This window comes from Amphiura filiformis, chromosome 7 (genome assembly GCF_039555335.1).
Source record: "Amphiura filiformis chromosome 7, Afil_fr2py, whole genome shotgun sequence".
NCBI lineage: Eukaryota > Metazoa > Echinodermata > Ophiuroidea > Amphilepidida > Amphiuridae > Amphiura > Amphiura filiformis.
In genome coordinates this window covers 67221506-67246402 of record NC_092634.1, presented here as the reverse complement: position 1 = coordinate 67246402, position 24897 = coordinate 67221506, and the positions used below count along the sequence as shown (strand labels likewise).

General features: G+C 38.6%; 1 protein-coding gene across 6 annotated transcripts in view; it reads right to left on the bottom strand.

The window, feature by feature from the left end:
- LOC140157511 (DNA polymerase theta-like) overlaps window positions 1–18718 on the bottom strand; it is a 54085-nt gene extending 35367 nt beyond the window's left edge. For all 6 annotated transcript variants that reach the window (XM_072180731.1, XM_072180728.1, XM_072180726.1 and 3 more), the window contains exons 1-11: window positions 18528–18718; window positions 16805–17091; window positions 14383–15550; window positions 13288–13740; window positions 11952–12322; window positions 11013–11169; window positions 7515–7641; window positions 3310–3683; window positions 2000–2152; window positions 1259–1471; window positions 169–311 (exon numbers count right to left, since the gene is read on the bottom strand). In XM_072180731.1, the coding sequence (XP_072036832.1) occupies window positions 169–311; window positions 1259–1471; window positions 2000–2152; window positions 3310–3683; window positions 7515–7641; window positions 11013–11169; window positions 11952–12322; window positions 13288–13740; window positions 14383–15550; window positions 16805–17091; window positions 18528–18624 (3543 nt within the window). In that variant the 5' untranslated portion in view covers window positions 18625–18718. The remainder of the gene's footprint in view (window positions 1–168; window positions 312–1258; window positions 1472–1999; window positions 2153–3309; window positions 3684–7514; window positions 7642–11012; window positions 11170–11951; window positions 12323–13287; window positions 13741–14382; window positions 15551–16804; window positions 17092–18527) is intronic.
- Window positions 18719–24897: the final 6179 nt, after the last annotated feature.

Genomic DNA, 24897 nt, shown 5'->3' with positions numbered 1-24897 from the left:
ATCCCCCAAACAGCTATCAAAAAATTGATTGATAAGGACTGAAAACAATCAATGACTATACACACACCCAAGAGATCCAAGTAAAGACTGTTACATAACCCCTTAACAACTCAAAGCCCACTGGGGGAGTTCCACCATCCCCCTCCCCCTGGCACCCCCACTCCTTACCTCTAATATAGCCCTCTTCATGCTGCTACTGAGATCATCTCCTTCATTTCTTACTAAGCAGCTATGTACAGGAGGCAGCTCTGTCTTGAGCAGATTAGTGGCTTTGGCTTTCTCATTCAGTTTACATATCAAGATGCTTTCACCTAACAAGAAAAAAACATGGAAAAAGCTGAGAAACCGTAAATGTATCACTTCAGCAATAAGGGCAAGGCCGGAACGATATGATAAAAATATAGATTTTACTTCTTCAATTCTTGCTTCAAGTTTTCGCAATGAAGAAAAATCGATGCGAGTGCTGACAGGAAACATGTAAGTAATTTCCATTGGCCTTGTAATAAATCATTATGTGGTGCAATGGCATCAATCAAATAGCAAGAATCAACTGACAAATTACATCAAAATGGCCCATACAATTTTTATAGTATTTTTACTATCAGCGATTCACAGCACATTTATTTGGGTGCAAGCATTCATTTTTAGTGATGGCATACACACACAGACAATTTCAGATGCCGCATAGATATACGTGTGCGAAACAGCTAACTCGCCAACAGTGAGGCCTAAAAAAATTGTTTGATTGGCATAACCCAACCTACCCTAAAAGTAGGCCCAACCCTGACATTTTTTTTTGCAAAAAATAAATAAATAAATAAATGGAAAAAAATAAAAGAAGAAATAAATTTTTAAAAAAGAAGAAAAAAGGTTCCAAGGCCTTTATCAAACACAATTTACAGCTTTAAAAGTAAAAAAGAATCCTTACCTACCTACCCTATTCTTTTTTTATGTTACGCCAATCAAACAATTTATTTTTAGGCCTTAAGTACTACAATTTTTGTTCATAAAAGTTCATCTGTGTTGGTGTAATCATTTGAAGTTTAAAAGTTTTGTTTCAAACAGAAAGAATTTATTACTGCCTCAAAATTTTCATATGGTATTCTACCTTTCATCAGCGCAAGTGAGACTGTGCTCTGTATCATCCGGTCATGATCTTTTGACTTCTCGCTGATGAAAATGAAGTACCATCTAAATTCTGAGATAGTAACAAATTCTTTGTGTTTGGATCAAAAGTCTGAACTTAGTATAACTTTACCAAGTGTATCCACGCCTTTCCTCCCAGCCCTACCGGCCATCTGTTTGTATGTTAGAGGATCCAGTACTTTACGGTTGAACATGATGCTACGGATGATGACACGCCTTGCTGGAAGATTCACTCCTGATGACAATGTGGATGTGGCTACTAGAATCCGAATGGTGTTCAGACGGAAGGCGCCCTCTACGATATCTCTCTCATCAAATGTGAGACCTTCAAATGAAATAAAAACCAAGAAATACTTCAATAACTTAGCTTGTTTGTTCCAGATGAATCAGTTGTTTGCTCTAGATGTCACTGTAGAGAGCTGATCCAGTTGAAATCCATACACCCCCAATGGATGACATTACTTTAATCTTCCAGAGGAGGCGAAAATTTCTCAAACCTACACCCCCTGTGGGAGATTAAGGTCATGTCTTCAACTACCTCCTGATAGAATTGTCAATGGTCAAATATCAAACAAGCAGCTTATGTGCATTTTTGGTGCAATCTTTGTGAAGGACTACCAGGAATCTCCCAAAAAAGGAATTAACCCGTTTTAGAGAATAACATCACTACTCACTACAGTACAGCATGCAACAAGCCACTGTGATATTGGCTACAGAGCACTCTCTGCCCATCTTTTTATTTTGGCTGAGGGAAGTGAGGGCAAAGTGTATCTGTATGTAGCTGGCAGGTGTTAAGCTACATGTGCAGCCCTGCACCCCACTATATATACAACTTGGTTCAAAGTGTGTTTACCTGCATGATGATAAGCCACGCCATACGGTAGAGTTTTCTTGAGCACTGAATCCAGTCCTGATGGTGTACGTTTGAGCTGTTCTATTGTATCCATCAATCCTTGCCTGTTGAGTGTTACAACAGGATCCACTACTTTAGATGCAGAAACAAAACCTGTGAAGACAATAGATCAATATAATCTGAAACTGAATTGAAAAGACTGGTGGTGCCGTCTGACGTCATATGTGACCTGCTACCACGAACTCAGCGTAAAGTCGCCACGACTTTATACTCATTTTGTTGAGTTGGTAGTTTGAGATATTTAGTCTGACTAAATTGATGTTCTTTGTTTGCCGCCACCTGTACCTGTACAGGCCAGTTGTATTATCCTTTGTGAATGGCCCATTGTGCCCCCATTCACAAAGAACATACAGACATACTTAGAAAAAAGATGCATTTTCCATTTTTGGAACACCTACAGCTACAGGACACAAACACGTTTTTTGGCTTGTTTTTAACCTACTCTAATATATGTATCCCTACCAGTGTTTCCTCTAAAGCAAGTTGAGAAATCAGCGCAGAAGAACTTCAACTTCAAAGCAGGGGTGTCTATTCTTCTGTTATTCGCCCCCAAAGGGGAGGGAATAATTTTACCTCTTTGGGGAAGTATCTTGTGTTTTGTAAAAAAAGAGGGGATGAAAAAAGAAAAACTTTCAACAGGATTCAAGGATGATGCAATGGTTCAGTGTGCAGACTGTACCATCTGGGGGAACAATTTGAGATTTGTAGGGAAAACAGAAGTACAACTCGCAATTTGTTACCAGTTGTATAAGAAAACCTTCCAGGTCTGATACTCGCCTACTTTCAGTAAGAAATAATAAGGAAAAGTGTGGTAGGGTACATGTACGAGTAGATAGCAACTATTTCTGTGGGATTCTGTTTGTCAAGAATCTGGGGAAGGATGTGGCCACCGCACTGTAGCGTGAGGGAATAATTCAGATTTTCCGGCAGAATAGACACCCTGAGAGTTTGAGAAAGAAAAACGAAAATAATAGAATAATTTGGAACTTTGTGGATCATTTTGGGGCAAACTTACAAAATTGGCCCAAGCTGAAAATCTGTGAATGGAATACTGATCCTTACAATACCATTTTTCACCCAGATGTGGTAATGACGTCAATGCGTTGAGGCAACTGTTTCGCGCATACATTTATGCGGTGTCTTTAAACATGTGGATGTATACGCTAGCACTTTGAGCAAACACTAGCGATTTCAAACTGCGCCCAATGAAAATGGAAAATGGTATAAATGGTCTTAAAAATAATGCATACCTGTCTGTTTTGCAGGCAACACCCCATTCATTCTGGCTATCTCTCTGGCCATATTCTCACTCAGTTTCTCGCACCAATTCTTTGTCGGACAGAACACTAGTACGGAGCATCCTTCGGCAATAGTCTCCAGACAGAGTGCTAAAATCCCCTCCTCATCGCCCTTGGCCTCTACCATGGGCACAAAATCTCGCATCTTCTTCATGGTGTGGTCGTAAATCACCGGTCCTATCTTGATGGTTTCAGTCAGCGGTACTGGACGGAAGTCTGTGGTGTAGAGGTCAGCGTCCAGCCATGTTGCCAGCAGGTCTAAATTGGGAAGGGTAGCACTCATTCCAACTATTTGAATTGGATTATCTAGTTGTGACGCAGATTCGCTGGGGAAAAGAGAATAGTTGAAAAAAGAAAATGGCTAAGTTGTTAAAAGTATTCTAACACGTCATTAAAAGAAGGAACTTAATGCATGTTAACACATTATTTTTCTTGCTCATGTGATCAAAAACAACTGAACCAATTCTAGGCGATCGACCAACCCTGTCTTCCACAAGGTACTCAATGACAATCAAGCAATTTATTGTTTGGCCTAAGGGACACAAATTGGGCTAACATCCACACAAGAGCACCACTGGTGCTGTAGCTCATTTGTTATGGGTTATGGTCAGGAATACCATGCGTAGCTATGTATAGCCATGCATAGATATGTATAGCCATGCATAGCCATGTATAGCCATGCATAGTTATGTATAGCCATGCATAGCTATGTATAGTCATGCATAGTATAGCCATGCATAATTATGTATAGCCATGCATAGCTATGTATAGCCATGCATAGCTATGTATAGCCATGCATAGCTATGTATAGCCATGCATAGCTATGTATAGCCATGGATAGCTATGTATAGCCATGGATAGCTATGTATGGCCATGTATAGCCATATGTAACCATGTCATGGCCATGTATAGCCATGTATAGCTATGTATACAGGGCTGCCAACTTTGAAAAACACATTTCAGTATTCTCAAAATCACCATAGTGCTGTGATCAAGCACAAATCAGCATTTTGAAAATATACTTACGGTTCTCAAGATATTTATTTATTCAAGGCATTTATTTATTTGTACCATTTGCTTGTCGAGTATCCTTTGATTTTATTTTGTTTAATACAGTTTTGTTTGTATATTTAATGTCTTGGATGCACCATCGGATAGATGAGTGCCACTGATGTAAAAGCATTTTCCAAATAAATACTTGTAACTTAAAAACTACAACACTTTCATGGTAAATGGCATGCATAGCTATGTATAGCCATGCATAGTTATGTATAGTCATGCATAGCTATGTATAGCCATGCATAGCTATGTATAGCCATGGATAGCTATGTATGGCAATGTATAGCCATGCATAGCTATGTATAGCCATATGTAACCATGTCATAGCCATGTATAGCCATGTATAGCCATGTATAGCCATGTATAGCTATGTATACAGGGCTACCAACTTTGAAAAAACACATTTCAGTATTCTCAAACCTCAAAATCACCATAGTGCTGTGATCAAGCACAAATCAGCATTTTGAAAATATACTTGCAGTTCTCAAGATATTTATTTATTCAAGGCATTTATTTATTTGTACCCTTTGCTTGTCGAGTATCCTTTCATTTTATTTTGTTTAATACAGTTTTGTTTAATAATAATAATAATAAACAAAGATTTAATATAGCGCCCTATGCAGAAAAGCCTCAGGGCGCTTTACAGATAAAACAATGCAAAACCTTAAAAACTACCAAAAATAACTTAAACTTACACATGATACAACATGATAATATATACAAAATACAATAATATTACTATAACATGAGAATAGGCAAATTGTTTTTTAAAATCAATACAAGTAGCAAGTAATATAAAATGTACAAATTAAAATACAAAATATGATATCATACAAAACACATTTGGTGATGTGACCGGCACATGAAAAAGCATGATAACCCAGGAGAGGAGGGGTTACCAGCACTTGCACTCTCAGCGAAGATCAACAGCATCTTGCTCCCATTGAATGGTAAGTTGGGCTGGGTGTTATTAAATGCACAATATAACATTATACATGAACAATAATACAAAGTATGGAAGTAAGCGAAATGTGACCGGCACATGAGGCGAGAAATAACCCAGGAGAGGAGAGGTTACTAGCACGTGCACTCTCAGCAAGATAAAGGCAACAGCATCTTGCTCCCATTGAATGGTAAGTTGGGCTGGGTGTTAATTGCACATTATAAAGTAACAAATAAACAATAATATAAAGCATGGGGTTTAAGCGAATGTGACCGGCACATAAGGCGAGAAATAACCCAGGAGAGGAGAGGTTACTAGCACGTGCACTCTTCAGCAAGATCAAGGCAACAGCATTTTGCTCCCAAAGATGGTAAGTGGGCTGGGTTTAAATAATTGCACAAAGCGAATAGATACACAAAAATACAGCATTACTGATCCTGATGAAAATACATGGTAAAAAGATGCGTCTTGAGCTTGGACTTGAAAACGTCGACAGATGAAGATTGACGGATTGCTTTTGGAATCTGGTTCCATAAATTAGCAGCAGCGAATGAGAAGGACCTAGCACCATACGATTTTGTAGATGGATTCGTTGTTACCAAACAACATTCAGAAGCAGATCTTAGCGTTCTGGTGGAGTGCGTGTTGGTGGACAAGGTCAGTAATAAACTCAGGGGCCAATCCGTGAAGGGCTTTGTAGCAGAGAAGCAATATCTTGAGCGCTATCCGCTGTTGAATTGGTAGCCAGTGCAACTTTTCAAGCACAGGTGTGATATGCTCACGACGAGGTAATCGAACAACAAGACGCAGCGTCCGTATTCTGCACTCGCTGAATTTTCGCGATTTCCGTTCTGGTAATCCAAAGAGCAGTGAGTTGCAGCAATCTAGCCTAGATGTAACAAACGCGTGGATTAGCTTGACTGTTGAATCCTGATCAAGATAATGGCGGATTTTACCGATCTTTCTTATGCCATGAAGAGCGGATTTACACAAGTTGTCGACGTGCTGGCTCATAATCAGCGATCAGCGTTGTTTGTATATTTAATGTCTTGGATGCACCATCGGATAGATGAGTGCCACTGATGTAAAAAGCAATTTCCAAATAAAACTTGAAACTTAAAAACTACAACACTTTCATGGTAAATGAAATAAATAAATAAAATTTTGCACACACATCTAATTTTCCTGACTTCATATTTCAAACAAGTGCTCCTTCAATCTTCAGAACAGGGAAAGGCCACTAGCCTAGTGTTTACCCCCCAGCACTTCCCTGTTCAGACTTTCTGTTTATCTGTTTTGTAATGTCAGAGAGGGGTTGTCATGGTCATATACTGATATACTAGGCCAGTGCCAGTCAAAAGGACATTTCACCTTGATTAAATGTTTACATAACTAATTGGGTCAAGATGTGTGATATAAAGTGTAAATGAGTGAGATGTTTGTTCACAGATAGGGTTGCCAACCAACAATTTGGTAGCCCAATTAGTTCAGATTTGGGAGAATTTGAGACACTATTTGCTCATGGCTCGTGCACAGAAGTAAGGGCCTATAAGACAGCACAAGCCCAATTGGTGCTAAAAGCAACACTGAAAAGCAGACATTGTAGCCGCACTGAAACAGTAAAGTTCAACAATCTCTCTTACAAATTCGCACGATCAAGGAGTTTGTACAGTGTTTGTAATATGAAAAGCACCACAAACAGTCTACATAGGAGACTATTCCATGAATTAGGTAAAACTTTTCGTAAGAAAATGCTCCAAAAATGATACTTTCCGTCCGAATTTTCCTAGCTAAATAAGTAACAATCATGAACAATCATGCAAAGATCGCCGCCCTCAAATTACCAGATCCATTGCTCAAACGATGTAGCAAGAGAAAGAAAAAAACATACAGAAATATGGACTATGCCTATAGTGCATTGCGTTTACGCAATGAGCTAATAATGAGCTATTCCAGTTGAAATCCATACACCCAGTATGGAAGAAGAATTACCTTAATCTCCCACACAGGGGGTGTAGATTTCAAAATGGAGTCGGAGTCAACCATTCAAATAATCCCATTTGAAATTCACACTCCCTGGGTAGAAGATTAAGGTCATGTCTTTCATAGAGGGTATATGGATTTCAACTGGAATACCCCAATACACCCCACTTACTTGCTATCTTGTTTACTCTGCTGTTTCAGTTGGCTAGTCACATAGCGTATCTTAGTCAGCAGTAACTCCAGAAGATAACCCCTGTTAGAATCACCAACCATATGCAACTCATCAACCACTATGATACCTAGTTTATGCAAGAGGAAAGAAAAAACAACTTGTATAAGTTTGGTATTAACAAAGAGATTTGACCCAAAAAATACTGACCTCGCCATGTTTGTGTGTCAATCATGGAGGGCAAAAAAAGCGACCCCCGGATTATGTGTGACACAATCAAGGGAAAATGATGTCGTTAACATTGATTTTGGCAAAGAAAGCGTTAAAATACTTTTGTTTTATTTTGTTTTCAGCGATTGATAAATTGACGTAACTTCACAACGAAAAGTCGTATCAACATGGGTTTTTCAGTTTCTGAAGGCTCGAAATGTCCTCTTCAGAAATATATGAAAAACTCATTTTCGACCAGGGTCGACATGTGACTCATTCTCCTTGAATAAGTCACATTTTACCATGCAGTCTGTTCACTTAGAGTTAAGAAGTAGTGCAGCAGCAATAAGAAATTGTGCTCATTCATTGTCTTTTCACTGCCCTTTCCTTTTCCTTTCATCGGGCCCCTACCAACCAAGGGCCTGACCCAAGAGGGTACGCACCCACCCCTTACCTTCTTGTCAGCGAGTCTAGACTTAAACACAGAATTTACTTGCATCTCATTACATACATACGCATGGTTTAATGTTTGCTTTCCCAAGCTTTTTTCTGTTTCATGCTATATAATACACACAGCATCCACCATCGCAGCCATCGCTCAGGTTTTTTTCATCATCATCATCATTTTGATAGGTATGTTATTGTTTATACTCTTTCACATTTCTCTTGATCATGTTTAATTGGGTTGTTTTTTATAGAAATATTGCTATCTTATGGTATATCATAAGGTATGCCATCATAAGATATTTTGTGTTTTTGTACAGGCTTGTATAGGCTGAAGAAGACTCAATAAAGTCGAAAGCTACCAATCAAGTGTTACTTTGCTACATCACAGTTTTTCAATGTCCTTCCAAATAGGCCTATATAATATTACGTGGCAATTCCTACTGTACTGTCTACTGTTGCAGATCACCTTTCAAACCTATATATGATTTAGATATTGATTATATTTTCATGATTTGGCCTCAAGTCTTTCATTGAACATACTAATCAGATGCACAGTTCGATTAAATTCACCAATGAGGTCTCCCAGACTGCCATCAATTTCCTGGATATCAAAATCAAACTGATCTCCATACCAAGTCCACAGACTCCCAAATGTTCTTAGTTCCATCAAGTTGCCATCCTAAACACAATACTAGAAACACCACCTATAGTCAAGCTCGTCGTCTTCGCCGGCTCTGCTCAGACAACTCTGCGTATTCTAATCATTGTCTTGATCTTACCCAACACCCTCAACAGTGTAGGTATGACACTAACATCGTCCAAAAACAGATTGACAAAGCCGAACAAGAGATCTTCTTGCGTTCCTCTTGTCACAACATTCCATCTTGATCTGCCACCCCTTCAAATCAATCTATCATGAGTAAACACTGGTCTATCATTGAATCACATTATAGGTTCAAAAACATCTGCCCTGAACCTCCGGTTTTGTCCTTCAAAAGACCCCCAAAATCTAAGAGATATTTTGGTTCATGCTGAGGTTAATAAGAAGAGTGGTACTAGGGTTGTAGTAGAGGAGAATTGTGGGTGTAAACCATGTGGAAGACCAAGGTGTAAACTACATGTAAAGATATTCAGACTACTAAAACGTTCACCAGTAACATGACTAAAAAGATTTATTTGATCCGCCTATCTGTTGATTGTACCTCTACTAATGTATACATGTATGTAGTTTACCTTATTTAATGTGCATACTGTGGTATTCAATATGTTGGTGAGACTGGTAATGATGCGCATGAAAGAATGAGAAATCATAGGTCTATCATCAAACATCATGCTAAGCATACAGATAAACCACATGTCAATAGAGAGTTCCGTGTTTTGGGTTACCAGCCATCTTGGAGGGAAACCTAAACTCCGTTTACAATTTTCAGAATACCAACACTCGCGCAATAATTAGCAAATGTTATTTTGTAGAATGTAGCACCAATAGGGTCATTGACCAAATCAAAGGAATGAGGAATACGGCGGTGCGAATCACGTTATAAACACTATTGTAGTCCGTTCCGCTTGAAAACACGGGAACTCTCTATAGTCTTAAACCGACTGTTACAGAATGTCTTAATACCCAATCTAAATTCCGTCCTTTAAGCATAGAACGCTTTTGCATTAATATTTTGAAGAGTAATCAACCCAATGGCCTGAATATCCCTCCAAGTGATTAAGTGTCTTTTGCATTATGTCTTTTTGACTGCTTTTTTATTTTGCTTTTGTGCTCTTTGTAGAATTCATATTTTTGTTTTAATACTGTATATGTACTATATTCTGTTTTGTCCGGCAAGGTCCGTAGAACCGGCATAGTAAATTGTTCGCGGGGAACTCAGATCTTCACATGGTGTCCGATGAGTAACACTAATTTGAGCAATGAAGAACAGTCGTAGAAGCAAGTATTTTACATTGTCGGAGGACCATGTAGCGTTTTGGCCACAGTCTAGCTACTTCTTCTGCCGATTCGGTGTGGAACACTAAGGCACCAGAAACAAATATGTTCGATCTTTGGATCGACCGTCGATGCTGCTTCGATGCTTGTTATTAATGAACTATCAACTAGTTAATCAGAATTAACGCCAAATTTAAATTGGTCAATATCCCTTCAGGCACAAATTACTATTTTATCACAATTAACAATAGTAAATTAATTGATTTCATAAATAATAAGGATCGACCAAGCATCGATGGTCGATCGAAAGATCGAACTAATTTGTTCCTATTGCCTAACACCAGTGAAAAGACACCGTTTGTGAAGCAAGTCTACAAGGAAATGAAATGAAATCAACGCACAAGTATCCGAGCGGAAACATGTACAGTGTAGCGTCAAGCTGTTAAGCCATAGGAAATAACTAAGGTGCAGCGAAGTGTATAACGTATTGTATTGGAACAAAGGTATTGTACACAAGACAATTGTATAGCAGCTGGTGCAAATAGCCATAGCAGCTGAAAGCACCAACCCTCTTCAAACAAACAGCAACAGTCAGTGGTTTTCTTTAAGCATAATATGCCTTTGAAGTATATCGTCACTGGGCAGGAAAATCCTCATAATGTACTTTTTGCCCTTGAACATGGATGAAGCAAACCCTTCAATATAAAGTCTACACCTACAAGGCTTTATCCATTTTCAAGAGTCAAATGTAAATATGAGGTGTTTTCTGCATGTACTTTTGGCCCTTGAACATGGATGAGCAACCTCTTCAATATAAAGTCTACACCTACAAGGCTTTATCCATGTTCAAGGGCCAAAAGTACATATGAGGTTTTTCCCGCCCAGTGACGATATATCTTTGCCCTTACCTAATTGGTGTAACTTAGACTCCTCCAGTAATCTATTGATCAAGCTATTAGCCCTTTCTATGGTACATATTGCCACATCAACTGCACTGAATCCACCTGCAGCTCCCTGCTTACCCATGTATCCATCCACACAAATACCGGCATCTTGAAGGAGACTCTGTAGAAATGTATAAGATGGTTTATTTCATTTTACTTGAATAATGACAATAGGATATGATTATTTGCTTTCTCTGACATGTTTAATTTCACTTTCATAATATCTAATTGTTTTTCATGATGCTTCATGGTTTTCTTGCTTTATATGTTAGCTTTTGTAGAAAGATCCTCATGGTTCACTACAGAGCAGCATGGCATAAATATTTTTATTAAACAAAAATTCCTAAGTCTGATCCTGTAAAACTCATTGTGGATGTTTCAGGGTCTACCAATACCAGATACCTATTATGTTGTCACCCATATAATTTGTTTAAAAATAACAATGATTACTTGTATACAATGGATCCTAGGTTTCTCTACCGGAGTCAGTTTGACGATACAATATGCATATTGTATAAGAAAGGAGATGGATTAACCTCTGACCTGTATGCATATTGCATAACAAAGGAGATGGATTAACCTCCAAGCTGTATCTATTCTTATGCTAAATGTCTATTACCTTATGAGAAGGAATTTCCGTAAAACTTTCTGATAGAGAAACTGAGGAATTGGTCATGAAAAGTCAAGTTCAAATTCCAAGTTCAAATTTCATGTTCAAATTTCAAGTTCAAATGACCTGGTTTGAATTTGCCTTGGTATCAACAACATTCTGTTGCTTGTAACATTTCTTACATTTCAGAGGGGTTAGTGTAAGGTCTGTAATATTTGCAATAGCTGCCCTACTGATATTTGACAATTCTGCATTCTATATTGTACACATATAACACATAGCAGCTATTTTACCTGTAAATAGAACATCTTTTCCCTGGAAACGGACACAAATGGCAGAATAAACATTGCCTTCTTCTTCGTCTCTATCACTCTCTTCATCACCAACAGCTCAGCAACCAATGTCTTCCCCGCGCTAGTCGGAGCAGAATACACCAGGTTTCCGCCATCCAAGACACGTCCTGTCCTCAGACACTCCCCCTGCCATGGGAACATATGGGTGACATTGTGCTTATGGTACTGATTAAGGATGGGGTCAGGGAGACCCCAGGAGGCTAGGGCTAAGGGGTCAGGGGAGGTGTGAGAAGGGGACATCAGAGATTTATTGAAGGATGGGGAGGTTTGGGATTTGTTTTGTGGCGGGGAGAGATGACTTGTTTCAAAACCTGGAGAGTGAAACAAAAGAAAACAACAGAAAATCAATAACATATATATATTGATAATTCAGAACAGAATGCATTGTGGTAACATCAAGGTGGGATAAACAGACCGACCCAAAAATCTGAAAACACCAAAAAAATGAAAACATGATAGGGATGCGTTTTGTATTTTTCATATTTGCATTTTCATATACTTGGTATAAAATTGGCATAATGTTTTGACTATGTTTAGTTATACCGCACACGGCGCACAACTCTGGTATTCAAAAACAAGCTATGTTATTGTTTACCATCATATTTTGTGGTGAAGATAGTAATAAATACCCCACAGCCTAATATGAACTACCACTTCAAATACCGTAGAGTTTCACTTAAACCTCTCTGTGGAGTGTGCACTGGAATCAGAAGCATATGGACTCCCTTGACATAACTTGAATTTCAGGCACAAACTAAAAGTGACCTCCCGTAAAATCCCACCATCTAATAAGGACACGGACCCTTAATATTCTTGTTGGCATTTTTAGAGCTCTCTATTTGTAAGTGAGATTTGCTATAAGGCAAAGGGACCAATGTGTGCCATCTTTACGGTATACCACTTTTCTTCACTTGTGACCAAAACAATTTGCATACTTTCTAAACACTTATTATTATCCAGTATAATCACAATTTATGAGCCAATGACACTGACATATGATGCTACAATGGGCCATTCCAGTTGAAATCCACACTACTCCTGTGAAAGATTTTGGAAATAACTTACACAGAGGGAGTGTGTTTTCAAAATAATGTAATTGGTCAGGATTAATCACTTTGAAACCAATACTCCCCTTGTATTACGGCTTTACCTATAAATTATATTCCACAACTGGTGTGAGTATTTCAGAACTGATACTCCCTCTGTGGAAGACTTTAGCTAAATTTTTCACAGGGGTAGTGTGGATTTTATTTGGAATAGCCCAATTCTTCTATACCTTGTGAACTGTGAATGTCATCATCTTCCTGCATATCAACTTGCTGCGTGACAAGATCTTCCTGTTGTATGTATTCAACACAGTGCTGCTGTCCTTGTCTTGTTTGCTGCTGTCCTGGTCTTGCTTGCTGTTTTCCTTGTCTTGCTTGCTGTTGTCCTTGCTGTCCTTGTCTTGCTTGCTGTTGTCCTTGTCTTGCTTGCTGTTGTCCTTGCTGTCCATGTCTTGCTTGCTGTTGTCCTTGTCTTGCTTGCTGTTGTCCTTGCTGTCCATGTCTTGCTTGCTGTTGTCCTTGTCTTGTTTGATGTTGTCCTTGTTGGCCATGTCTTGCTTGCAGCTCTCCTTGTCTTGCTTGATGCTGTCCTTGCTGCCCATGTCTTGTTGGTTGCTGTCCTTGCTGCCCATGTCTTGTTGGCTGCTGTTTTTGTTGTCCATGTCTTGCTTGCACATTTGAAGCTAAAAAAAAAAAAGAAAAAAAAAAAGTGCAGTGATTTATAGTGCGCTACGCACAGGCACGCCTAAACGTTGATCCACAAGCCTCAGCACACTTTACAGGTAGCTACTCCCCTTTCCTGAATATGTACTTTGTTAAGGAAAAATGTAATTGATCATATCTGATTAACAATGTTACACATGGCGAATGATGAATACATTTTTGACTACTGAAAGCAGCAGCTTCTTACATACTCTACACTTTTAAAGCATCAATTTGGTAATGTTTTCAGTTATCTAAGACTTTTATAAAAACGGAAGTATGAAGCAGTTTCCCTCCATAGAATATTTATCTGATTGTGTAACATACTTCGATAAGAGTTTATAGTCGAGGCACACATTTGAAGTTAAGATGTATGTACATGTATATTGAATTGCAATTACTTTCAATACCATTATCCTAGCACCAGTAATTTGTTTCGGGGGGGGGGGGTGGATCTTTGCCTACAATGTGGCATATTTTGGCCTAAAAATTTAACATTTTGAGTTCATTATTTCTTATTTTGACTGCGGGTAAGCAAGTGGGGAGCGTAAAGCTCAAATTTTTTAGGGGCAAATTAGTGAGCAAATTCCCCAAACCCCACTCCTCTGGCATCAAACCCTTACCTTTCTTTGAAGTCATGTCCTTCTCGCTACACCCAGGTGACTGTGAATCTTCACACAACACTTCTCCCAACGAGTCACTTCCCTTTACCTCCTCACCGGGTGACACATCCACCAACAAGGTCCTAGTCCTTGTAACAGGCGGTGGACTTCTCCCTGGATTTGCTCCATCTTGAGTTTCTTCTGATTGAGCACCTGTCAACCTTGCCACATGTAGCTCATGAGTGGCCTTGTTCATACCTCTTGGTGAAGACCTTTTCCCTGAGATCTTATTATCATTGCACTTTTCCCGGTTTGAATTGCAAAACTGAATAGTATTGGATATTTGATTTGTAGCATGTCTATTCGAAGTCTGTGTCTTATTTGTAGTACATTTAGGCGAATTTGTATTTATATTGCAAGGTTTTGATGAAGACACAATGGTATTAGATTTTGACATTCTGCTTGTTCTGTGCACATTTGCATTTGGATTGATTGCTGGATGATCATTGGTTATTGTATTGGTGTTCAAATTTGTAGTCTTTGTGTGATTGGCTAAATTTTGAGGTCCTTTCTCTTGATTGGCTAAATTATGAGATCCTCTCGCTTGATTGGCTGAGAGAGAAGTTTTCACTGACTGATTCACAGATGTTTGCAATGATTGTTTTCTTGTTTCCTGGTTTGAACATGTTCTAGAAATTGCAGAACTTGCACTTGCAGAACAACTGAGGGAGCTCTTTTGTAATTTATTTGTTGAAATTTCCATGGAATTACTTGACTGTGTCTCTGTTCTTTTATTAATTGCATTTTCACTGGCTTTCACACCACCCTTTCTGTCAACTGCATTTTCTTTGGAAGATTCTGGCACATGTTTCACAAATTTCACAAATCCTGGTTTGGTTTTTGGCATTTCATTGCAAGGCACATTTCCAGTAGCTTGTTTATCAGACTCAACACTTGTGGTTTTAACTTGCACTTTGACATTCTGTGTTTGACCTTTGACATTTTGTGTTTGACCTTTGACATTCTGTCCTTGGTAGTCAGCTTCTACTTGTTCTAAAGCAAGTAAGAAGTCTTCATTCATGTCAATGTCGGTACCAAATGAGGAATTGAATGATGAATTTGGTCGACCGTGATCAGGGGTCGTCATCACTCTGGTTACCGGAGGTGGTGTTTTGTTGCTATCTTGTATCTGAAATTACAAAAAAATAATACAATCGTCGTTGGGCAGGAAGAACCTCCTATGATATGAGTCATTGGCCCCTGAACATGTTTAATGCAAAACCTCCCATGTAACCTCTTGGCAGTATTGTTTTAAACATGTTCACCGGGCCACAAGGTTTTTCCTGCAGAATAAAATTACCACAATGATGCAATACAACCTGTGTTAGGACCTGGGCATCTGTTCTTCTAGAAACCCGTAATTATTCGCCTACCCTACCATGCTCATAACATACATATCCTGCGCCAGTTTCATCCTCAATTTTGTATACCTTTTACCCCACATCAACATAAGGTTATTCCAGCCTTTCCTCTTCCGTTTTTCTTCACTTTAATATCTTGTCATGTGCCAACCTTTCTATTAGAACTTCAGTCAAATTTTGTTGATATTTTTTAATCACCATCCTCCAAATCTTTCCCAAAGAGGTAACATTATTCACCAACTTCAGCAGCAAATAACAGAATAAACAGTTGATTGCCCACCCCTATCAGAGCAGATCCGGATGAACAGAGAAAGAGGAATAATTGAGAATGTCTGCATCCACATACCACTGATACACAGTGGCTGCACCAGGACTTCAAAAGAGCAGGGCATGAAATTATTAGGGAGCAAGTCTGATTTTGCAATACCTAAAATGCTTTGTTGCCTAGGTATCACAACTTACTATTTCTTATTTTAACTGGGGGGGAAGTGAGAAAATGCCCTCTTGCAGCCCCTGCACCATCAGTCCGGTAGTCAAAAGATGGAGAAGTTTGTTCTGCGTATTTTGATACCTCATTTGGCATGGTGCAACTTTATGTTCCCAACTTCAAACCAATTTGAATGAAAATGAGAGCATCAGCATAATTTACAAAAGTTTACATAAACGTTTCTCTCGAAACACACCAATTATGAGCACAAGGTGCGAGTGTCGATCTGTCACGCTGCAATGAGCCGTTACAAAAGTTGATAAGAATCGCTCTGAAGGAGGAAATATTTCAAATTTGTTACTTTTTTGCAATGCTCTCCTTTTCCATTCATTTCAAATTGGTAAACTTGGGGGAATAAAGTCACCTTGTGCAGAATGAGGTATCAAAATATGCAGATTAAAATTACCAATCTAATTGATCATTTTATTTGGTAATTTACCTTATAATGTCTATAAGATATTGCCTAATTGTTTTAAGTGTACGGATACTTTTTGTACGCACTGCGCAGTATAGAATAGATTAACTCTCATCTTACCAATCGTGGACTCCTTCTTCTCATCCCTGGCCTTCTAACACCGCTCTCATTTCCACCATCACCTCCCCCTCCTTTAAATCTTGGTGACCTCCTCAACTCCCCTCCATTATTATGATCTTGTCCACCATTATTCTGTTTGGGACTCAGTACTTTTCTTTTCTTGGCTTCAACCATGTTCTTAGAAGGGGTGGTTGATGAAGTTGCCCTGGATGAGGGGCTGGGGACACTGTATACCCTGGTGATTGCATGTTGACCCAGACGCTTTGTTGTAGTTCTGTTGATAACATCTGAAAGGCAATGCGAAAAAAATATATGTGCCTGTCGGACCAAGATTTTGAGTTTTGGAGGTTTTTCATTTATTTATTGTTTACTTAAGGGATCTAAAATGAGCGTTTATTGTGTTTCGACAGTATTTTTTGGGACATGAGAGCACCTCAGACCTATCGAATTGCATTCTGAATACTGAAGCATGTCTTTCTGATATCAAATAATTTTCATTTTTGAAAATCACAATATAATACAAATTTTATGACAAATTATAAAAATTTGATATTTTTCAAATTTTTGATATATAACAGTCCTCGAAGTAAATTATATAAATCTAATGATATATTCTTAAAGTGTATGTAGCAGGGAGGAAAAGTGACGGTCAATTGAAAATTTTGACCTTTCATATTGAAGATATGGATTTTTTTCCCAAAAAGACCTAATTTTTGTTGGTGTTTTGGGAAAAAAATCCATATCTTCAAGACGAAAGGTCAAAATTTTCAATTGATCGTCGGCTTTTCATCCCACCTACATACACTTTAAGTATAAATCATCAGATTTATAAACTTTACTTCAAGTACTGTTAAATATCAAAAATATCAATTTTAATGATTTGCCATAAAATGTGTATTAAATTGCGAATTTCAAAAAATCAAAATTATTTGATATCAGAATGACATTCTTCGTATTCAGAATGCAATTCGATATGTCTGATGTGCTCTAATGTCCCACAATAAATACTGTCCAAACGTTCATACCCCAGCCCTTAACAAACCTAAAATCATGTAAAATCAGCCATTTTTTATTTTTTGGCAAAAATTTATTGATTTAGATTGAAAATTTTTGAAAAAAATTCAGAACATTACTCAAATTATGCAAAAAAACCCAAATTTTGAAAGATTTATCAAGCTTTCGATGATATTTTTGGGTCATTAAAAAAATTCTGACCATCCGATCCTGCTTGAAAAGTTGCTTTTGCTGACTGGCCTAGTTCTTGTTTAAGGAAAGTAGATTGATTTGACTGAACAAAAAGCGAGGCAAGCGAGTAAAGAACAAACACATGCCACATTTTTACAGATTTTAGTGATTTTTGTAGATTAGGAGCCGTACATGTATTTAATATTAGCTTTGGGCATTTGATTTTATTGATTTGTTTTATTGATTTTTCACTCGCATAAGTCGGGTGGAAAATAAATTAAATAATTAAATATCCAAAGCTAACGTTAAATAGGGTGCATCCACCTAATGATTTGAAAACAAGCAAAACAAAAATGTCTGACCCTACTTGAAAGGTCCATCGGCCAATAGAGCAGCGGGAGTTTTTTTCTGCTGCTGATTTACAGCCCCACACAGGGCGTCGCTAGACCAATATGATTCGAGAGGTGTACAGCATGTTTTGCCCCCCCCCCATACCCCCCTAGCGACGGCCCTGGCCCCACATGCAGTCTGTACTTACCATGAGAATTACAAGCCTGTAGTCCTATGGTTGCTTTGACATTCTCACGTCCTGCCAATGGCTTCTGTTGTCTCCAGGTGTTTGTCAGCCTATTCATAATGGCTGGAGACTTGCCTAGCTGATAGCTATCACCTTGGTTGAAAACTTTCTATCATAGTGCCCAGAGACTGTACAGTTATAAAAAGCCATACAAATCTACAAAAAGTAAAACAATGATATTTAAACTATATAATGCTATTCAAGCCTTGCAAGTGTGCTGCAATCCCATATCAAAAAAAAATAAGGTAGCGGGTGCCTACCCGGTGCTGATCCGCAAGGTATCCGATACCTTGTGGATGTCATTTTTAAAGACATCCAATGGCACCCGCTAGCGGATTAGTTTTCGGATGCCTCAAAGTCAGAGTTGGGAGCTACCGGGTAGGTATCCAGTGCCTTAACAAGTTATCCAAAAAGGCACCCGCTAACTTAGTCAATAAAAGGAGGCATCCGAAAGGGCACCCGCTAACTTAGTCAAGAAAAAGGAGGCATCCGAAAGGTATCCACTAACTTAGTCAATAAAAGGAGGCATCCAAAAGGTATCCACTAACTTAGTCAATAAAAAAAGGCATCCAAAAGGTATCCACTAAGGTCACATGATCACCAACTGCCATTTCAAATTTGCTGTTGGATTCATGCAACAAGCTGTTCTCTTGATGGTGGTGTTTTGGTCTCTTCACACAAATCATTCATTCTTTATGGAGAATTTTATACTACAGATGACTACAATGACTATATGCACATGTAGATGCACAGGTAAATTAAAGATTTGCAGAGTTGCATTTCAAGCAGTAAATGTTATAAGCTTATCAACTGCATGTACATAATGTGTGCAAAGGCTGCTGAATTTTGCAGTATGCACTTGCAAGTATCCAAAATTAGTTTTCTGTGATAACCTTGCTTCTAGCCACTGCAAATTGGATTCATATCATTGGCTATTACTGATACATGTCTAAAAGGTTGGAGATCGGAGGTATAATATTGTACAATGCCGCAAAGTATAGCATGTGGTGTACCCGGGGGGCACATCAAAATATTTTGGTGGGTAGCTCCCCCGGAATTTTGAGGTGGTGGGTCTTTGGGAGCTGATGGCGTGCACTAAAAGGGGGTCTTTCGAGCTGCGAACCGGCTGTGAACAAGTAAAATGGGGTCTTTTGGAGCTGTGAAAAGTCAAAATCAAGGGTATTTCTTGGCTTTTTGGTTGAAAATCGCTTGAAAAAACAAGAAATATGAGGAATAAGCAATTTTGGGTCTTTTAGAGCTGAAATTATCAAAATCAAGGGTCTTTCAGAGCTTTATTTTGGTCAAATAATAGGGGTCTTTCGAGCTGCGAAACCCAAAAGGGGGGGGTCTTTCCGGGGAGCATACCCATATGGTCATTTGTGTTGAGTGCCCCGGGTGGTGTACCTCTGGGCCCGGGTTGGCACTTATAGGAGTCTGAAACCTTTAAAACAAAATTGTCCAGGCCTAATTGGATTTTAGTTTTGCATTTTACTTTGTGTTATCATGTCATTATGTAGGCCTACAATTTATGCTTGGGACTCAAAATCATTTAGTGTTCAGGAATTCATTGTGTTTTACAGATTTTGTGTTAAAGTAAATTCCAATGTACCGTCGTATTACAGTAAAAACTGCACTGCGTGATAATAAAGCTCACATGTTCGCGGTTTGTTGTATCCATGTTATACTCAATCAATGTATTGCCTCATTTACATGAACTTCCACAAGAATGTTGCCTAAGGGGCTGTGCAATAATTATGAGCCCTCAGCCCCTGGGGGAGGGTAAAATTGTGGGGGCCAAGAAATTTTATGCGAGCCGAAGGGGGGGACAAGCAATTTTTGCCATCCGGGAGGGGGGGAAAAGCGATTTTGGCACACATTCACAGGGCACCTTTTAAAGAAAACGCTCTAAAAAGGCTTAGGAAAACAGTACAGAAACGCTTAAATATGCAAATTTTCCTGCTCGCAGTGCTCGCAACATGTATCTAGACCATTTAAGGTTTGTAAATTGGGATCACAAAAATTTGGCATGCACGGGGGGCAACTGAATTTTAGTGGACCGAGAGGGGGGCAAGCGATTTTTGGCGAGCCGTTCGGGGCTCATAATTATTGCACAGCCCCTAAATATATGCCGACCAAGTGCGGTTTGTTGAAAACCATTGATGCCAATTGAAATGTGCCAAATGAGCCATCGGATAGTTATCCGGTAAGCGTACACTAACGGTTCTCAAAAGTTTTCCACAAAAGGCACCCGAAAGGCACCCGGTACTTATCCCATTGCTATTCACAATACCGTGGAGGCACCCGATAGGCACCCGGTACTTATCCGGTACTTACCAGATAGCTATTCACAATACCATGTAGGCACCCGATAGGCACCCGATACTTATCTGGTACTTACCCGATGGCTATTCACAAGTGACCAGATACCATGGAGGCATCCACTAAAAGGTATCGGGTGCTTACCAGGTATCTACCTAATTTGCATGTCATTTCAGCCGGTGCTTACCCGGTGAGTAGCGGATATGTATCCGCAAAGTTGTGTTTTTTCGATATGGGATGCAATGGGTTCTAGGCTTTTCCTATGTATGATACGTTACTGTACCAAGTACCGTTACCGTATGCATTTAAGCTGATGTTCTGAAGGAGTTGTAACACTAGTTCTGTTTAAAAGGCATTTCGTGATCCACAGCCTCATCCCCCAACTTTTCTCTAAAAAAGTTGAGATTTTTATATCACTGGAAACCTCTGGCTTCATTATGCTTCTTTTGCACCAAGATCATGTCTTAACTGTAAATCCAATAGAAAAATGAAGAAAATTTGGAATTTGAATACTATTTGACACACCATAGTAAAAGCCACATTTCATGAAACATTAGCTAGCACATTTTTGTATTTAAATGGCCCTTCATGCTCAAAAATTTAGCCATAAAATAAATGTTAAGACATAGGAAGCCATTGATAATGCTGGGACACAAAATTTGGGACATTCAGGCGGGCATACTTTTCCTCATAACATTGCCAATTGTAGGCCTACATACATGATTGACCCCTCATTTTTTAAGTTAAATGATTCTCTTTTTTTAAATGAAAGCAATTTTAGATGAATTTATTACATTTCAAAATTTATGACCATGCCTAACTTTAAAATCATGCATAACTCGCAAACGCAAAATCGGATTCAACTGAAATATTGGAATAAGCTTTTTTCGTGGATATATACGGTACTGAAAAAATGTCATAAAAAAAGAATGCTAGGATCACAAAATCCTCCTTTAAGTTAACATATTTTTGAAGGAAATTTGATGAGGAATTCAAATGGTTTTTGTGTAGGGCATGGAGGAAAAAAGTTGCTAAGGCCAAATAAAAAAATAAACATGTTTCACGTCCCCTCCCGCTTCCTTTTTTGAGGTTTCTTCTTGTAATTATTTTTTTATTTTTTGAAATTCAGTTATAACTTTTCAAAACATATGTCTAGGAAGAATATAGCCTTGCTAATATGTGACCCCTCGGCACAACTGAGCCCTGAAGTCGCCAATCATCATTTTTGAGATATTCAACCAAAATATTCTGCTTGAAATTAGCTTTAAAATGCTGTATATCATGTCTATAGTACTTGACATTTAAGTAGTGGAAAATCAATAAAACAGTCAATAAATCCTTTGTTTCCTATTGTTTATTGTTAAGTTCGATGGAGCATATCTCAATAGTTGCACTGGCGACATCCAGGCTCAGTTGTGCCGAGGGGTCACATATGTGATGGGATCAAGCAAAATGAGTCTCATGTCGATCAAAATCAAAATTCAGTTTTCAATCTCATTATATGATCCATACTCAGAGCTTTATTTTGCTGAAACCCCCATCATAATTAAGCGTATGGTTCCAGAGATAGGGCCATTTTAGTTTTGCTCAGAACAATAAAATACAAAGGAAGTTGAATACTTTTATTGATTACAGCTCAAAATCAATATTCCCAACATCCGACTCATTTTGCTTGATTGCATCACATATTTTAAAAATATACAAGAAACACTTTTGGAAGGTTTTGAGATAATGAGAGGGAGCCTAACTCTCAGAACAACAAATAAAAAGAGGCCTCCTCCTTTTTCCAGGCATTATTGTGTACGCTAAAACAGCTCTGGTATTTACACCGATTTGGCAAATGAAAAATAAAAAATAAAAAGCCCCCTCCTCCTCCTTTTTTTCAAAAATCCGGACGTGAAACATGCTTTTTATTTAGAGAATAAATGATAGGATGTTGTCTTTTGCCTATCCAATATCGTGTCATGATGGATGGGCTGGCCAATATTTTTATCGTAGTGGATACCGGCTGCGCCGGCATCCACTACTCAAAATATTGGCCAGCCTATCCATTATGACACAATATTGGATAGGCAAAAGACAAAATCCTATCTTTTATTCTCATTCTTATTCAGTTTTAATGTAATTTTTGCAAGAAAAACTGCCTTTTTTCATAAAAAAATATAGTTACTTTTGTGAGGACATCCCTGTTGTTTTAAATGAACGAAACCATCACGAACATCTAAGCCGCCGAATCGCGTTCTTAATTCTCGCACGTGTATTACGCGAACGCATTATCGCGCGATCATTGAGGAGCAACAAGCGTGCCGCCGTTGCGTGGCGGCGCGAGCCCTGACTAATATCACTATTGTTACGAGTCGTACTTGACTCAAGGCCTAAATCACCTTTTACCCGAACTCACACGAATGCACAACACAAATACACTGTTTATTTAAGCTAACAAAATCTAAGTCTTTAATTGAAAACAGAGTATGATTGGTACGTATATAATAACAATATCGCATATACAATAAAATCACACAATGACAGTTTTACTCTATGACTACTTAACCAGCTGTCTTCTTGTTGGTGATCCTAGAGTTCTTGCAATGTTCTGGACGACTGATGTAATATATCCTTATTCGCTTGTCCTCACGAAGTCCAGTGTACACTTAAGCTTATAAATCCTTGCATATAAAATCCTCATACGAAAATGATGATGCTTTCTCCAATCTCCTTTGCGCTGTTATCTCCACAAATATATCTCCTTGCGCTGCTTTCTCCTCAAATATATCTCCTTGCGCTGCTTTCTCCAAAAATGGTGTTTCTTTCACCAATCACTCTTTTCCCAGGGAACCGGTTTCTTTAACACAGCTCCACTGTTTCTTGACAGATGCGTGGCCTTCACAAACCCAGCAAACTCCAGCAATTTGACAGAAGAACTTTTAATCCTTTGATGAGGAAGAGCACTTTTGTGTGCTCGCTGTCTTCTTCGTTGCTGTATTAAAATTAGCTCAATTATTGGCTATATAAACTGGTTAAAATGTACTTCTTTTTGAAGCACGAAGACCATCACACACATGTGGAGTTTTCAATCTCCCATGGCATTCTGTAAAGTCCCAACAAAAGCCTTCAGCTTTTTATATCAGTACTCATGCAAAAAACCCATCATCTATTAATAAACCATTACTTCAATCACATTTTCACAACATTGCTGCAATCTTGGGATTTCCCAAGATTAATTATACACATTCACATTACATCACTTCCTGGGGGTTTTTCCTGATGGTGCAATAATGAACTAGGGCTTTCCAAGTTCCAAACATAGCTCTGACTTTGTTTACAATAATTTGGGGAATTCCAAAATACAAGGGGTTTCCCATCTCATGAAATACTTTCAGCTTGTAAACAAAGTTAAATAATTAAATTAAATCAAATTACTCAGGGCACATCACACTATCAACTATTGTGAGATATTATACACCAGAAAACCAATCAAATTACGTGAATTCTTTACAAGACGCACCCATTGAATAAGAATTTATATTAAATGTCATAAAATTATGTGCAACTTTTGAATGTACCCTAGTACTGCCCTAGTCCCTAGGTAGCCTGTATCTCAGTCATACATGTAGGCTAGGTTGCTCGGAAAGTCTGGCCAAGAATTTGCTCATCACCGATAGCTTCACATTCTAGGCTAGAGACCGTAGCATTCAAAATGTAGTCGGCTTCACTGAAGCATGACCCCGGTCCCCGCACTCCGTGCATCCGCGGGTATTCATGCTTGTCGAAAATTTCGCGAAATAAGGGGTGTTTTCAGATGAAGAACGCGATTCGCGAAACACACAAAAAGGGGTGTTTTTTTCAAACCATGTGTTCGCGAAATTAAACAAAAAGGGTATATTCATCGAGCAGCCTACGCGTTTCTGGCAGAAAAGGGTATATTAGAGATATCGTTCGCGTTTTAGCGAAAATAGGGGTATTGTTGAAGGGCAAATAATTCGTGAAATCGGGGGTCTTTTTCCCCAAAAAA